At 36.5% G+C, this 16,037-nt stretch overlaps 3 protein-coding genes across 8 annotated transcripts; all 3 read right to left on the bottom strand.

The window, feature by feature from the left end:
* Nucleotides 1-2,575: 2,575 nt before the first annotated feature.
* Nucleotides 2,576-2,914, bottom strand: LOC127258074 (uncharacterized). The gene has a single exon (XM_051284714.1). The coding sequence runs from the start codon at nucleotides 2,912-2,914 to the stop codon at nucleotides 2,576-2,578; it is 339 nt and encodes a 112-aa protein (XP_051140671.1).
* Nucleotides 2,915-4,500: 1,586 nt separating this feature from the next.
* Nucleotides 4,501-7,898, bottom strand: LOC127258167 (UDP-glycosyltransferase 83A1-like). Its single transcript, XM_051284895.1, has 2 exons — nucleotides 5,598-7,898; nucleotides 4,501-5,525 (listed from the first exon to the last, which is right to left on the bottom strand). Exons 1-2 carry the CDS (start codon nucleotides 6,085-6,087, stop codon nucleotides 4,645-4,647), a joined length of 1,371 nt encoding a protein of 456 aa, XP_051140852.1. The 5' UTR covers nucleotides 6,088-7,898; the 3' UTR covers nucleotides 4,501-4,644.
* A 119-nt stretch (nucleotides 7,899-8,017) lies between these two features.
* Nucleotides 8,018-14,852, bottom strand: LOC127258164 (uncharacterized). 6 transcript variants are annotated; one of them, XM_051284890.1, is made up of 11 exons: nucleotides 14,663-14,852; nucleotides 14,447-14,546; nucleotides 12,526-13,916; nucleotides 12,121-12,194; nucleotides 11,771-11,901; nucleotides 11,305-11,539; nucleotides 9,784-11,177; nucleotides 9,586-9,646; nucleotides 9,274-9,503; nucleotides 9,074-9,178; nucleotides 8,018-8,712 (listed from the first exon to the last, which is right to left on the bottom strand). In XM_051284890.1, exons 3-11 carry the CDS (start codon nucleotides 13,790-13,792, stop codon nucleotides 8,484-8,486), a joined length of 3,726 nt encoding a protein of 1,241 aa, XP_051140847.1. In that variant the 5' UTR covers nucleotides 13,793-13,916; nucleotides 14,447-14,546; nucleotides 14,663-14,852; the 3' UTR covers nucleotides 8,018-8,483. The 6 variants fall into 6 exon arrangements, with proteins under 6 accessions (XP_051140847.1, XP_051140845.1, XP_051140846.1 ...); XM_051284888.1 differs by having other exon boundaries at nucleotides 14,469-14,546; XM_051284889.1 differs by having other exon boundaries at nucleotides 14,498-14,546.
* Nucleotides 14,853-16,037: the final 1,185 nt, after the last annotated feature.

Raw genomic sequence — 16,037 nt, 5'->3', positions numbered from 1 at the left:
TACGAAAGGCCTTTATATAGGTGCGGCGTAGCACGGGCACACGACGTCGTTTCGTTGATGTACGGCGTCGTTTGTTCTGCGAAAGCTTGCGTGTGACGCTTTTGCAGTTTGGGATGTTTTTCATTTCATTTATACGAAGGATAAATCGTGGTTTTAAGTTTTACGAGTTTACGTATTCTCGATTAATTCCATGGGACTACGTAAAAAACGTCTTATCGATAAATAGAGCTCAATGTGTCCAATGGGCTGGGCTGCCCGGCCTAGATCAAATTAACCCTGTAAAGGACCGGGCTTGATATAATAAATCTGGACCGGAGTCAGTCATGGATCTTAGTATAGGATCCTTCCCAGACTCTCTCATTAAAACCCGGTCCAATTGAGCCCTATAATATTCTCAACCCAATATCCTTCATAACTATTTGGGCGGAAATAAGACAGGCCAGTATTCACTATAAATTATAATATTCTCAACCTTCTTTTTTTTTTTTATAGTAATATTAACTAGTTAAAGTTTGCATTTGTGGGTTGACAAATTAATAGATTTATTCTTTTACAATTTTAAATCAAAATTAATACTATTATATATTACTCCCTCCGTCCCACATACCATGTCTATATTGTCGTTTTTGTTCGTCCCACATACCATGTCATTTTTTTTAAAAAAAAATATTACACACTTTAATCTCATTTTAAATTTTTTAATTTTCTTTTTAAAATTTTAATTAAATTAATTAGTTATTTTAATCTCAATTTATAATTATTTATATTATAGGATAATTATTTTGACTAATAAATTTTTAATTATCTGCTAATTATACCCTTCTTAAAATAACGTGCCTACCGTGTAGAAGACATTGTATGTGGGACCAAGGTAGTATTTTTAATAAAAATATAACATTATTTTTAAAAATATATATCATATTAAAATATTATATAAATAAAAATTCAAATCAATTTCAAACCACAATATATAATTAAAAGGCAACACAAATTTTTTTAAAAAAAAACATGTATTTTTTTCATAATATAATATATAATTACTCTTTTAGTTATGTCCATAACTAAAAAAGTGATTGAATTTTGTAACTTGGAAAGAAATTTACAGTAAGTTATCTTTTACTTACGGTGTCCTTCTTGGTAAGATTATAATTTTATATTCTGGTTTTTTGAATTATAAAATTTTGAATTGAAATATTCTGTTCATTAATAATGTACTTTCTACTAACATTAAAAATACTTTTACAATTTACAATATATTATACAAATATCGTTATGTTTATATCACACAATACTAATAAGGTTTTTTTAGTTTTTTCTATTTTATTCATATCATAACCTAATATAATACTAATATTCCAAAAACTTCGTGCAAAAAGTAAATTGATAAATAGATAAGGGGCGGAGGGAGTAGTTGTTTGATATGATATAAATATATATTATGTGACATTTTGAATGTAAATATAGATTTTAGTGTAATAAAATAAATAAATAAATAAAATTGGTGTTTGATTTTATGTTTTTTGATAAAAAATAATAATAATAATAATAATAATAATAATATCAGAAATAAAAAATGCCACAAGTAAACACACCCTTTTCATTCATAATTCAACTATTATCTTATTTTTGCGCCTCCCACACAAGACTTCCCAAAGATAGTTAGACATTTATCATCTTTGACTAAATACAATACCAATTATAACCAACAATCTCTAGTGTTTTTCTTTTTCTTCTAGATTGGATTTGAATTTTTTTTTTATTAAATTAATATTTTATGAAAAGAAAAAAAAAATGTAAAAGTTATCATACTCCCTCTTTTTAAACGCCCTACAAAATTTTCTTTTTAGTATATTCCAAACACCCTGTAATATTTTCAAAATAAAAAATAATTAATTATATTTAATCACTACCTCACACTTTATCCCTTCACATCATCTAAATAAAAAAATATATATATATTTCTCTCTCCGTCCCATCACCTAATTTCTAAATTATCCTACTTAATACTACCCACCCAAAAAACCGTGCCAAAAGTAAATGTTGTTGCACCTTGTTTGGGACGGAGGGAGTATTAGAGTATTGTTGTACATAATTAAACCAAAGTGCAAACCCAAACCAAACAAAATATATGTAAATCAGCTCATATTAATTGAAAATGTACATAAATAAATAAGCATTCCAAATATACAAACATGGCACTCTGAATAAAAGCGGCCAATTAAGAATTCATTGAAGCCCATATGATTTCACAAAAGAATGAATATAGGAACAAATCCACTCAATGAATGCAATAATCCAAAAAAAAAAAAAAAAAAAGAAAAAAACTAATTCTTCATTTGTGGTCTGCTAATTAACCAATATAAATAAATAATTAAAAATAATAATAATTTAAATTATAATATTTTTTTTGAAAAAAACACAAACGCCTCTGTCTCGCTGTTTGGCAGTGCCGCGAACTTCTAACACCAGATCGATCCACGCCGTCCATCACGATGTGAGGATGAGCGGCGTGGATCGATCCACGGAGCTCGTTTGGATTCACCAATGGCGGCGAGAGCAAATCGAGCACCAAACCTCACACAGCATCCTGTTTGATTTCTTCGCTTTGCGAGCCGTGGAGCTCAATCAATTTCTGCAACACAAAAACCTTAGTCTCCAGGCGCACGATGTAGTCGGCGGTTTCCTCGAACAGCCGGTCTGGATTTATCTCTTCGCTCCGGGAAGGAACGAGGCTCCTGAGCGCCAATAGCTTGCCGGAGACGGAATCCGAGCCATTATTGTCGACTTGACCGATCCAACGGCGGCGAGAGACTCGAGGTTTGCCATAGATCGTTCCGCTCAAAATCGACGACGTAGATCGTCTCCGCCGCGTTCGGTCGGCGATCGGAAGAGATATTCCTCGCTTCACACCCATACGGCGGCACCGGCGGCGGCAGAGAAGAAGAAGAAGAAGAAATGCGGTGACGGTAGGGCGGGTGAAGGCGAACGGCGGTTATATATATAAGAAGAATTTGGGCGTACGGAACGCCAAAATTCAGTGAATAATAATAATAATAATAATTTTATTTAAATAATTTCTTTTAATTGGAATAATGATTATTTATTTAAATAACTTGATGTGTTTGGATAATAAAATGGATAAGTGCTTATTATAATGAAAATGATATTTATATTAAATTGGTAACAAAGCGGCCATGTGATGAATGCAAATTTTCTTAAAACTTCAAATAATAGCTAATAGTGAAATTGACATCACACACACACATATATATATAAATCTATATAATTATTTAATTTATAAAAGAAAAAAAAAAAAAAAAAAGAAATTTTCAAAAGTAGGGGGCATGCATGTGAATGTAAGAAAGGTGGCAGATGCACATGCACGCCACATGCATGCACTAGCCCACATATACAAATATACATATAATATATACAGTGAGAGAGAGACAGAGAGAGAGAGAGAGAGAGAGAGAGAGAGAGAGAGAGAGAGAGAGAGAGAGAGAGAGAGAGAGAAAAGCAGTTAGTATGATTCATGAATTGTCTTGTAAAGCATGTTGTGCACATTCCCGGCATCCATTCCCACCATCCTTCCTCCTTCCTTCCTCCCTTCTTTTCCTATCCATAAATTTAAATATTATATAACAAACACAAACAACAAAGGGAGAATAATATATTCTCATCAAATATAGTATTTTAACTAGATATATTTTTTTTTTTTCACAAAATTTTATGTATACTAGTATTATATTGATATACAGTAGAAATAATAAAAATAATTAAAATAAATTGTAAAAATATTTATAATGTGAATTAGATAATATCATTCCTTAAAAAAAATGAATAATTTGTTATGAGATTGAACAAAACGAAAAAAATAAATAATTACCATATTAATATTAAAATAATATTAATTTTGATGTAAATTATAAATATATCATTATATTATTATATAAATTGTAAATGTAAAGTAACCAAATTTTATTACACCACTTTACTAATCAGTAAAATAATAAATGAATAGTCTTATTAAAAGTAGCGTGTTGGTTGGGATGGATTCATGACCTTCAAACTCCAAAGAGAGTATAAAACACTATGTGAACTAGCCATATAAGCTTTTATAAACCCTTGATTGATTAATAATAGTAATAAATAAATAAATATTTTAAAATATGACTTTATTAATTAGGATTTTCAGTTGCTCACCTTGCTCATACTTAAAATCGCCCCTAATTTTTATTAAACATTGTATTGATGGAATAGTGTGAATTTGTGTGGAAATACTTAGTTTCAAGCTTAATGTATTCTTTTTATCATTTTTTATTCATCTAACTAAAATACTAATACATAAATACTAAAATAGTTTTAATTTTTATAAAAGTATTTATTTCCTTTATACTAACTACGCTTCTTAGTCCACTACAAAAGCATTTCGGACAGAGTATATTTGATAAAATTATTTTGAAAAAAATAAATAAAAATTGTTAGATAAATAGCGCCAATAACTCAAAAAATACGCGTATAGACAAGGCATAATCTTTAGAGGAATAGTGAATAAATATTGCAATAATGCAATGCCAAAGAAAACAAACAAACAAACGCATCCACAATCTTGCATCAATCCTTAAAACACACATAATCGTCTTCCTACAACTTAATTTCTTTGATCCATTCCACAAACTCCTCCAAGTTCTTGCCAGAAGTCCCATCTTCTCCGGCCATCGCCTGTAGTTCCAAAGCTCTAACTTTATACCTTTCATCACCCATAAGTCTCTCTATCTTCCTCTTAATCTCCTCCCGTCCAACGCCGCCGCTCCCATCTTTAACCGCCGCCAACCCGACTCCCCAGCAATCGGCAATGTACGTCGCGTTGAGGAACTGATCGGCGAAATAAGGCCAGCAGAGGAACGGTACGCCGTTCCCGACGCCTTCCATCGTCGAGTTCCATCCGCAATGGCTTATAAAGCAGGCGATCGCTGTGTGACCCAACACCTTCTGCTGCGGCGCCCATTTCACGATTTTCCCCCGCAGCTTCACCCGGTCGAGGAACCCGTCTGGGAAGGCGTTATCGGAGTCGTCGATGATATCGTTCCGGACGACCCATAGGAAAGGTCGGTTGGTGAGCTCCAGGCCTAGCGCGAGCTCTCGGAACTGAATCCGATCGAAGACGGTAAAGCTCCCGAACGCGGCGTATACGGTTGAATTCGACGGCTGCTCATCAAGCCATTCGAGGCAGGCCGCGTCTTCTTGCCAGAAATGCCCCGCCGAACACCCGAGACGGGCGCTGGCAAGGAGAGGCCCGACGGGAGAACATGCGGAGACTATTTTGAGTGCGGCGGGCTCGAGCGCACGAGATGAGTTGCATAGTATCCGGTCGATGTGTTTCGCAGATTCAATCGACTTCAGCATCGAGTTGAAGCAGATCTTCTGCGCGGCGGCGTCGCCGATGCGCGTCCATGCCAAGTCTACGGTTCTGATTTCCGGCATGTCCAGCGACAGGCGAATCGTCTCATCCTTCAATGGCGTTCCTAAACAACATACCCGTTACGACATGTAACGATCATTCGGGAAAGATTTTAACTCGAATAAAACGGTATTACCGTCGCAGTCGAGGATCCCTTCATCGACAAGCCTTGGCGCATCGAGAGCCAAGGCCAAAAGCGCGACGGATGCCGGCAAAAAGGCTGTCTTCTTGACGCCGAACTTCTCCGCAACCTCAAAGGCAAAGCTTAAGCCATAATCTGCGATAACACACACAATCTTATCTTCTTCGGCGCCGCTGTTTATTTCCTCGACCAGAGCCTCGAGTTTCTCCGGCATGACTCGTAGCATGGCTTCCGTTAACTTTCCTAGATCGTTCCGGTCTTCCCAGAGCTCCATCCCGTCGGGGATCGAAGCCAGCTCGATCAACTCACTTATGCTTTCATTATCCGGCAGCGCCTTCACGATCCTCCGGTGGTTGAACTCTGTGTTCACAAATGTGACGCGGATGCCGGAATTCGCCATACACTGCGCAAGCTCCATCAATGGAAGAACATGTCCCTGCGCTGGATACGGTATGGCTAACACATGAGGCCGTCCCATCTTCATCCACCGGAATATTTTCTTACCGATTCGAGCTTTTTGTCGATGCCGAATACTTTATAGGTAGTCTCGACATCGATGTTTTGTCACCATCTTTAGCCAGATTCGTCATTTTCCTACTGTAATCGTTCGTACCTTGCTGTTTTTGCCTTCTTGTCATCTGTCTACTTATCAGCAATCTTTGGTTCTACCGTTGGCCGGCTAAGATCCATCTTTCACTGTCGAGTAGTTTCTCACTTAACATTTTACACAGGAGTATAACTAGTTGTCCTCGTTTGTCGTTGCCTCGACGATCTTAAAAATGTATGCCTTTGTTCTTACAACAATGACGGTTTTTGTTCCATGCTCTTATTGATCCACTCCAGAAAGCTATTCAAGTTCTTACTCAAACATCCATCATTTTCGAAGCTTTCGATGACCTTTGGCCCGAGATCCGCGACTCTCCTTGTAGTAGCCGTAGTCACAAGAGAACACTCCATTTTGTCCTTATACCTCGCCTCGTCTGATGATTCCATCTCCATCTTTGTCGAATCCCAATCCAACCTACCTTCGATACCATCAAACAGCCTCTGCCTTCATCACCGCCTACCCGATCAGGAGAGCTTCTTGAAGCATGAGAATGTTCTTGGCGCAGGAGCAACTAAGCAAGGCAAGTGTAGCAGATGAGCTTGCTTCTTAGCTTAACTGCGTGCTCAATCTTCAGCAATACATCGAAGATCAAATTTTGTTATTGCCCGATCTGCGCCCTTACAAGTCAATCCATGCTAAGTTTGCCGAGCTCATGGCCGGCATGTTCGTGCCAAAGTATTCTTCATCCCAGACTGAATCATGTCAGGAAAGTTACATTCTAATAATTGTTTCATATCATTTGATGTGATTGCATTTTGATCTTGTAAAATAGCTTGCCAACATTTGCAAGACAAAATTAATAATCAGAAATACACATATATCTATCTACATGATAAAAAATGTCATTTTCCCTAAACATGTAGTGGAGCTGGTCTATACAAAAACCTTAATTGATCAAATATTGCTGCATAAATGTTTGGACAATATCTCTTCTATTAATTACGGAAAGTAATAGTTCATTGTAAATGTAGATTTACTTCTCAGGGTAGAAAACAAAGTTTTTTTTTTGTTTTTTTACTTTTTCGGTTTTTCATGTTAATTCAAAGGATTGTTGATTGATGAAACCTTGAATATGATCTATCTTCCACGAGAAAATGTATGCATATGGTTATTATTCCACACACTAAAACCTTGGAATACTATAATTTGAATAATAAACATTCTGGACCTCAAAGACACCTTAACAGGATAATATCAACAGGGAAACCTCAAAATCCATTGCATATTATTATAAAGGGAGATAAGGACACAAAAACCCATTTATTACAATCTGAATAAAACAAATACAAAAATCAAAAGAAATACTAATAAGCATGCCTCATAAAAAGCCAAGCAAGAACACACAGAGATTCTGTCAGCAGCCCCAAGGAAAAGAGCCCACCAATCCCACAAGCTGTGTGCAATTTCATGCCACAAAAAAGATTTTGTTCCCTAGTACAATGAATAACTGAAAAATAAATGATACCTGTTTCCTCTTCATTATCCATACCTTTCAGGTGGTAGTAATCTATCTTTTCTCCTTTTCACCTTCTATGAATCAGAAGAATCTGATTCTGGACGTGACATACTGCTGTCAATGTTGCTGTATGTTGTTATCTATGGCAGCAGGATCTTGGGATTGCTGACCTGTCATTCCACACATTGAGATAAAGAGGATAAAGTCAAGCACAGACTACTATAAGCATGTGTACACACTTTATGCAATAAAGAGAGATCTTGTCTTTTTGCTGACAAAAGGAGGCTTTGGAGTCTCCGGGGCCAAGAATCACTCCCAGAAAACAAACCCTGAAACTTGTAAGAATATAAATAAAATAAAATAAAATCACTTGATAGGGCATCAGAAGCTTTCACAATCCACGGTGTTACATAATGGGCTACAGAATACCATCAGAAACTAAAAGCAGCAAAGCAAATATATGGTGGTATATGTAACCTCATGAGCTGCTCAGAACTGAAAGAAAATAAACAACTAAGTGTTCCAATAAGGAAAGTATTTAACCTTATATAGAGCTAAATTAATCGATTACAGTACTTGTGCATGTCTGACAAATGTATCCATTGCTCCTACTTAAGCTGTGCTAGAACCTTCATACATATATACAGAACTAATATATATATATATATATTTATATACGTACTGCTACCTCAAAAATGAGAAGGATACATCCTTAATTCGAGGAGATTTCTGGGGCCATCTTGCATTAGTTTGCATTCTTAACCTGGGCACTTTTATGCTGTAATCACAGGTCAGGAATGCTTAGATTCATAATCGATCACAAAGAAAGACAATCTACTGTTTCGGGTAATGTCCTGGCCATTGGGTCCCCAGTTACATGTTGGGGGGTTGCCTTCTGCAGTGAAGATTGGCCAGAAGATGAGGTTGGATCAACCGTGCCAATGTTTGCCCTGAAGTGGAACTTTGCAAACCGGTTGATTGTAGAGAACTTCTCCAGGTCCTGGATTTCAGCTTTGAAGTCCGCCAATGAGCAAATTTTATCCAATCTGCACCATCATATTTATGACAATTATTTTCCCCACAAATATACCATAAAAAAGTAACATCATCCAGCCAAGAGACAAAGTAAAGGAAATCAAAACTATGAATAATCTCATCTGAACAAATTCATTCTGCACCTAGTTAAACACACACCTTTAATTGGTACTTGCACACAATAAAATTCTTTACCAAGTTTTCTCTTATCATACAGTCTGATTAGGTGACACCTGTGAATTCTAATGATTCATTGATATGCAGTTTGTCTCTCGGTAAATATTTTCTGAAATTTTCACCATTCAAGCCAGTAATATTTGTGCTGATCAAACAGGATTGTCACCAATAATAACACATGCATATTAGGCCCACCTTGAGCGATCTCCTTCAAGCTTCTTCACTCGATTAATGAAGCCTTCCACAGCTTTTGAGAAATTGTAACCATTTCCCTTTGAAGTCTTTAGCTTGTCAGGTGTCCTGGAAATATTTAACAAGTCAGAGATTACAATATGAAAGTCTCATTACATACAATTGCATTTGTCATTTCGATACTAAAAATGGCATTTTCATACACATCATCTAGACTTGTCGTGGGTTTACTAGTCAAGTTGCAAGCATCCCCCAGTTCTAATCTGGCCGCTGAATATGCAAAAACATCATAGTTTAAAGTGGCATCTGTTGAGATGATCGATACTGGTGGAGGTCTAAAGATCTGCTGCATAAGCTGTGTCGTGAAAATAAGCCGCCTTTTTGATCGAACCGCAGGGGGCATATCCTTAACAACTTCAGCATCATTTTTGGCCTGGAAAATGTAATAATTCACAAAACAGGATTTTCTTCATTAATACATAGAACTTGTATATTACATAGGAAACCTCGCCTACCTCCTCTTGCCTTCTATTTAAAACCAGTGCCCATTCTAACCCAGCCATGCTGCCAACGCAACTTAAGTTAGTGAAGGAAAATTAGTATTTTTGATCACTGCAACATCATGAGTTTGATACTAGAAGAAAGTCTAATGATTGATGTAAAAATGCAACCACATGAGAATATAATTTAATCTAAGATTCTGATGGGCAGACCTGATACTTTGAAGCTTTGAACCATGAAAATTCACTTCTTTGTGCCATGATAACATGTCAAATGTAGCAAGTTTGCGCTTCTTTGATTTCAAAGCAGTCAAATTTTGATTAGCAAAATCTATGGGGATTGGCAAATTCTTATTCACCATCAAGGCAGCAGACGAAGATGGCAATGAACCACTTCCGTGATTAGCTTTAGCTGAGTTTAGTTGCATAGGGAGACTATGGTCCAGCACATTTCCAATACTCAACCCAGAATATGATTGTGCAGAATTAGTTGCAGCTTTTGGGTTATATGGTGGTAATCCATTCAAGGTTCCATAACGCTTAAACCAAGATGGAGCCATTTGCAGACTGATCTGCGACTGATTTGAAACATTTGAACCTTCATTGTTGCAAATGGAATGAGTTTCGGGGCCACTGTGGCTCGATTTTTCCATCTGTAGATAGTCCTGAGGGGAATCTGATACAGATCTCCCTAATTGGTTGTTTTGGGCTTCTTGTGAGAAATTCCATCCCTTAATGCTGCCAGGAGATGTCCCAGCCAAGATTGTCTCCATGTCATTTTTTGCTTTATCTTTGAGCAGTGACTTCTGCTCACCAAACAGGTCCTTCTTTACACTAGAAATTGACTGCTGATTATCACATTTAAGAAGCAAATTCTTACTACACTCAGCTCCAGAATTCCTTGCATAAGGAATACTTTGATGCAAAAAATGGCCCAAGGATCTGATGTCTCCAGGGGGAACAGCTGGGGCTGTGTTTTCGTTCTGCTCGGCTTGATTAGAGGGCTTCTGGTATGTGCAGGCTGTCAACGAACCAGATACGACATCTGCTTCTAAATGATTTCTTGAAGACCCCATTAAACGAGCAGTTGTACTCATAGATTCTGGAGTAGGCATTTGTAGCCAGCCTCTATTCATCAAACTTTCTTTCTCCAATGTCTGTGCATAATATCCAGATGTTCCTGAATATATGCCAAAGTCTTCTACATTATATCCATGTTTTAAATAATTCTGGTTGGGCTGCAGATTAGGAGCCCCTGAGCCATTCTTTTGATTGCCAGCAACTGAATCTTGAGAATGAAGCAAATTGGATGGGAAAGGTTTTTGGGAAATCACACCTCCATGTGCAACATTATCTCGCAATGGAATGGGTAGCCCTGTTAGAAATTGGATACCCTGGGACACATCTGAGGTCCTTGATGATTGTGCGGGCACTACTTCCTCCGAATGTTGGAATGCCAGACCATCAGCAGCAGTTCTTTTCAATTGGAAACTATCTTGTGACGAAGCACTGGCATATGGAAGGTATTTAGCAGCTGAATAACTTGACATAACTGGAGTTTGGCGCTGATTATAATCATTGGGAAGAGATGTCATGCATGAGCTCCCCTGCATGCAATATATTAACATCATCGTTACGAAAATATAATGAATTATATTCACACAAAAATGGTGTGGCATCTTGAAGACCCTCATAAGACTCAAGATTTAAGAGGAAAACTATTATTTTACCCACCATGGACAAAGATGGGAACAATGAATGTGAATCCGGACTCCCAGAAACGGCAGGCCCCAGTTTAAAGGTAAAACCTTGTGAGACAGGGCTGTTATCACATGGTTTGGCAAAATATTCAGCAGAAGCATCAGTTGGTGGTGATACGTTGAGGGGTGAGACTTTTGAGCTGAACTGGAATCCAGAAGCTCGATCATTTCTTACGGCATCCTTGCCAAGCAACTCAAGTATAATTTCACTGTCATTGAAATCACCAGAGTCCAAAAAATCACACAAAATGCAAATAAATGGAATAAAATCAGAACAAAGTAAGGTCAAACAAATGTTAACCAGAAATATACATTACAGAAAATGTGTGTTACCATTTCATGAAACTACATGGAAATTTGATATAATAGACATATTTCCCAAGTAGCATAAAGGTGGCATAATAAATAGTGTCACCCTGTAGAGTGTAGACTATAAATACCTTTGAGCAGTGAAACTTTCACCCTGAACATTTGAGGAGGCATTCAAAAGAGCAGAGTTCTGTGCAATATTGTCTCCGAGAGCCACTCTATCTGATTGTACTGAATACCTTTGAACATTCATCTGGTTCATCTACAAAAAATTAACAATAGGATACGGTTACTATATTTTTCTGGATGCCAGGGAAGGAACATCCCATCATGTCGACCTGATAAACTTGGTTATTATGTATCTTGATTTCTGAACAGAATAGACAAAGTAATGCATTTTTTTCAAGGACCGCACAAAAAAATATGCGCCTTTTGGAAACATAGCATTGCATTGCGAAATAGGGTTCAACTTTTCCTCAACCTGATTAAATGACTTTTGAATGCTCCCGACTGGCGCACTCCCATGGGGCAATGTTGGACCTCCCAAATCATGACCTGGACAAGGAATGAAAACCTTCATTGTTATTATCACTCCAAACCATCAAGATATAAAGAAAGAATGAAGTATACATAGATGTGGTGTTTCCAGCTCCCTTTATTTCCAAATTTGTTTTTGAGGCCCAAGACGCAATTTACTTCTAGATGCATGCTTCAATAAGCTACAAAAATTTTACATGTCATTCAATCTATGAAATTCTTAGCATTCCCATTATTCATGACTTTCAGTATAAAAAAGGCTAAGATGCAACAGAAATTTCTGTATGGCTGCTTGTTGTTTTCCATGGATAAAGTTAGGCTCATGCATGCCACTTCCAAGTTCACTTACATTGTGTAGGCCAAGTATCTTGTGAATGCAAAGATGTCTGAACCAGGTTACTTGTATTTCCAGGAGAATACTGGCTTGATACATGGGAAGACTCTGACTGAAACTCATCTTTCTGGTTCAGAGTTTGGAGTTCAGATTGCTTAAGATCGAGGAAATTATAGTTCTTATTTGATTTCTGGAACAATGGCTCCGGATCTGAACATGGGGAGGAGACATTGTGTATGTTCCTCTCAATCCAATTATTTTGTGAAATTTCAGTGTTGATGAAATTCATGGGCTGATTGTCAGTTGACGGCTCGGGGTTCTGGAAGCTCAATCCACTCCACTCTTCTTGCATTGCAGTATCACTACTTGAAGTTTCTGCAACAGCAGATTGCATTAGAGCACTCCAGCTACCACTTTGAATAGATGGTGATGCATCCATATAAGATGGGTTTTCCACAGTACTCTCCAAGCTTGGTGTTCCAATTTTCTTACTTCCAAATGATGACACCCAGCTCTTACCATCCGTATTGAACAAGATTTTTTGCTCCAACAGATCTAGAGAGTCATTTTTCTGTGACATCTTTGACACTTGTCCAGGCGCAGTTCCATGTGAACCGGTATGGCCATACCTCTCCGTTGATTCCGTAAGCAATGAACTTCTCTGTAATGAAAATCCCTGCTGCGGGTAGTCAGCTGATAAAATATCAGTATTTAAACTTTGAACTGGAGCTTCTCCGAACAAATTCTTCTCCCGATATACTTGATCGGTCAGAAAAAAATCACCTGCCATTCCAATCTGATCAGAAAAGTAATTGCCTTGATGACCCACAAATGAATTATCATTGCCTAATGGAGGAATAGGAGACAGTCCTGGAATATTGTTGACATTCATTGTCAACATACTAGCAGAATTACTATATCCTCCTTGAAGGTGAGGATGCAGATTTAAACTCCTATCAACATTAGAAGCAGGACTGCCGTACAAAGATCCGTCACACTGAGGCTGCGACATTGCCAATGGACCCAGAGTATGGTTTTGACTTTGTGAAAGAACCAATCCATTGGGGGAGCCTTGAAAAACTCCGGACCCATAAGTTTGTAACATTTGTGAATCAAAACCGGGTGCGCCATTGACTATAGGGGCAAACTGAATCCCTGAAGCTTGTTTAAATGCTACAAGTTGATTTATATAATCCTGACTCCGTGCATCACCCAATTCCTGAAGTTGCTGCCTTCGCTGCAGTTCCTGAAGCTGCTTAAACATAATCTGGCGCTGCAACATCTGTACATCAGATTAACCTCAATGGCTGACTTACATAAGGGTGTTGTACCAGATGTTGCTCAAGAAAAGCCACTGCTGGACGCAAAAGTTAATATGCCAAGAACCGAGGTTGCTGACACTTTACCTGCAGAAAATGGTAACCATAAGGGTTATCCAATCATAGAAATAGTAAAACTCTTCCAAGTATAGCTCTAATCATACCGGGCTAATTTTGAAACACAACTTAGTCTCTCAGCTACATGAACACTCTCCCCAAAGTAGAAAACTTTGATAAAATATCAGGCAAAAAGCATGAGCTATAAAGAATGCACAAACAAGAACATTGATTCCCACCAAAAGATAAAAGTGTTAAAAAAAAGACTACCTGAAAGCTTTAACTAATAAAACAACAATTAATAACCAATCATTACCAAATTAAGGCCAAGAAGAACAAAAAGCCACTCCCGCCAGCAAACTCCAACTAACTTAAACTTTTAATATTTTATCCAAAGGCAATTTCAACCACGGTAACTCATGCACGAGCAAGATTTTAGGGCAGAATACAAACACCCAATCAACCAAAAATCAGAGGACTCTAAAGGCGATTGCATGCCACAAATTTCCCCCAAAATTCTTCAGTATCACAAACAAAACCTTCACAAAAATTAACTCCACCTCCAACACAATCAATTTAGACCTGCAGGCAACAATCCAAGCTCAACTCACTGATTCCACACCAACACGTCGCAGAATCCGGAATAAATTGTACTTCAACCTAGCGACACGAGCAAGCAAAAAGAGTAGCAAAAATCGAAAGTGCTTAAGACTGTGATCTGAGTAACTAACTGCGAGCAGTAAGAATTACACGATTACATGTGCTTCTAAACTTACTTCCGAAATGCCAAGCAACTGTTGAAATGAAGATCCAACACAGCAGCTTCTCCCCGCGGCTTGAACTCTCATCAAATCTGCAGACGCTTGCTCTCTCTCTCTCTCTCACTGTTTCTACATATACATACACCTAAACATGTACGTATAGGTTCTTATTTCTCTCTCTAATAAATAGTGAGAAGGAACTAAAAAGCTTTTTTGTTTGTTCAGACAAAAAGCGCACAAATAATAAAGCCATCTACAAAACAGGAATGGAATATCGAAAGTGCCCTTTGGGTTCGGGCCCGGGCCCGGGCTCGGGCCTTGGATTTCCGAGCCTGACACCGAAAAGAATCGGCGCGTTATGGTCGAAGTGATATATCAACATTCAACCAACGGTTGAGATTTTAGGCTTGATCAACGGTTAGGATTGAAGTCAGGAGAGCCTGCAGTGGTGTGAAGCGCGTGATAGTTGAGCGCGTGGGCGGTGCTTTAAGTTCTGATAACTTTTTTAAATGGTTTGCACATGGCTTTGTTTATATTTATTTATTATTTTTTTCAAATAAATAAATAATAAAATCGTAAGGTTATTTCATTAATTTCAATTAAAAGTATTTTTTTATTATTTTTGTTTAATTTTATTAAAATATTTTTTAATAAAAATAATTATAAATTAATATTAAAATATTTATTTACTTTTATTTAAATTATGAATTTACTATTACACATAAATTATTTTATATTTATAAAATTAAAATATGAAAATATGTTATACAATTATATAATTAATAAAATGTTATTTTTAAATTTATTATAAAATTACAAGAAATATTTCGATGGAGAAAATATATAATATTTCATCCCTAATTTGGAAAATGATTAATGTTCATTTGGTCGGGTATAAGCTTTAATAAAAGTAAGTAATACTAATACTTAGTTAATAAAATTATATAAAATTTATATGTAATTTTATGTAATTGAGTTAAATTTTTCATATTTTCAAAATTGAGTGAAACTAACTTTTTTTTACTTTAACGGTATTTGACCTGCATTAGTCCAAATTACCAATGAGTTTCAAAATTTTTATTTATGAACTTTTAAAATTACAAATCTATTCAATTTTTTTATATTTAGTTTTAAAAACAATAAAAGTTTCTTAAAACATGAGAAATAATTATTTTTAAATATATTTTTATTGTTTTTAAAAAATAAATATAAGAATAATAAGAATATTTGTTATTGTAAATATTTAAAAATAGAGATTTTGAAACTCATTTTTTATTTGTATATGCGAATGTCAAATACCGTTAAATAAAGACGATCGAACGAATTAGACGCAAAACTCCACAAGGAGTTTGACACAATTTTAAAAATATGATAAATTATGCGCAATTTT

This window comes from Andrographis paniculata, unplaced genomic scaffold (assembly GCF_009805555.1).
Source record: "Andrographis paniculata isolate CXL003 unplaced genomic scaffold, ASM980555v1 Contig59END, whole genome shotgun sequence".
Taxonomy (NCBI): domain Eukaryota; kingdom Viridiplantae; phylum Streptophyta; class Magnoliopsida; order Lamiales; family Acanthaceae; genus Andrographis; species Andrographis paniculata.
Note: the sequence above shows the minus strand (reverse complement) of the source record. Positions and strands in the feature narration are given on the sequence as shown.

Excerpts from the sequence above, each read along its gene's own strand:
- LOC127258074 (XM_051284714.1), bottom strand. The coding sequence starts at position 2,914 with ATGGGTGTGAAGCGAGGAATATCTCTTCCGATCGCCGACCGAACGCGG.
- LOC127258164 (XM_051284890.1), bottom strand. The coding sequence starts at position 13,792 with ATGTTGCAGCGCCAGATTATGTTTAAGCAGCTTCAGGAACTGCAGCGA. Across the intron at positions 11,178-11,304 it reads TGTTCCCATCTTTGTCCATG|GGGAGCTCATGCATGACATC; the intron begins GTGGGTAAAATA and ends TATTGCATGCAG. Across the intron at positions 8,713-9,073 it reads CTTGAAGGAGATCGCTCAAG|ATTGGATAAAATTTGCTCAT; the intron begins GTGGGCCTAATA and ends ATGATGGTGCAG.
- LOC127258167 (XM_051284895.1), bottom strand. The coding sequence starts at position 6,087 with ATGAAGATGGGACGGCCTCATGTGTTAGCCATACCGTATCCAGCGCAG. Across the intron at positions 5,526-5,597 it reads AGGGATCCTCGACTGCGACG|GAACGCCATTGAAGGATGAG; the intron begins GTAATACCGTTT and ends TATGTTGTTTAG.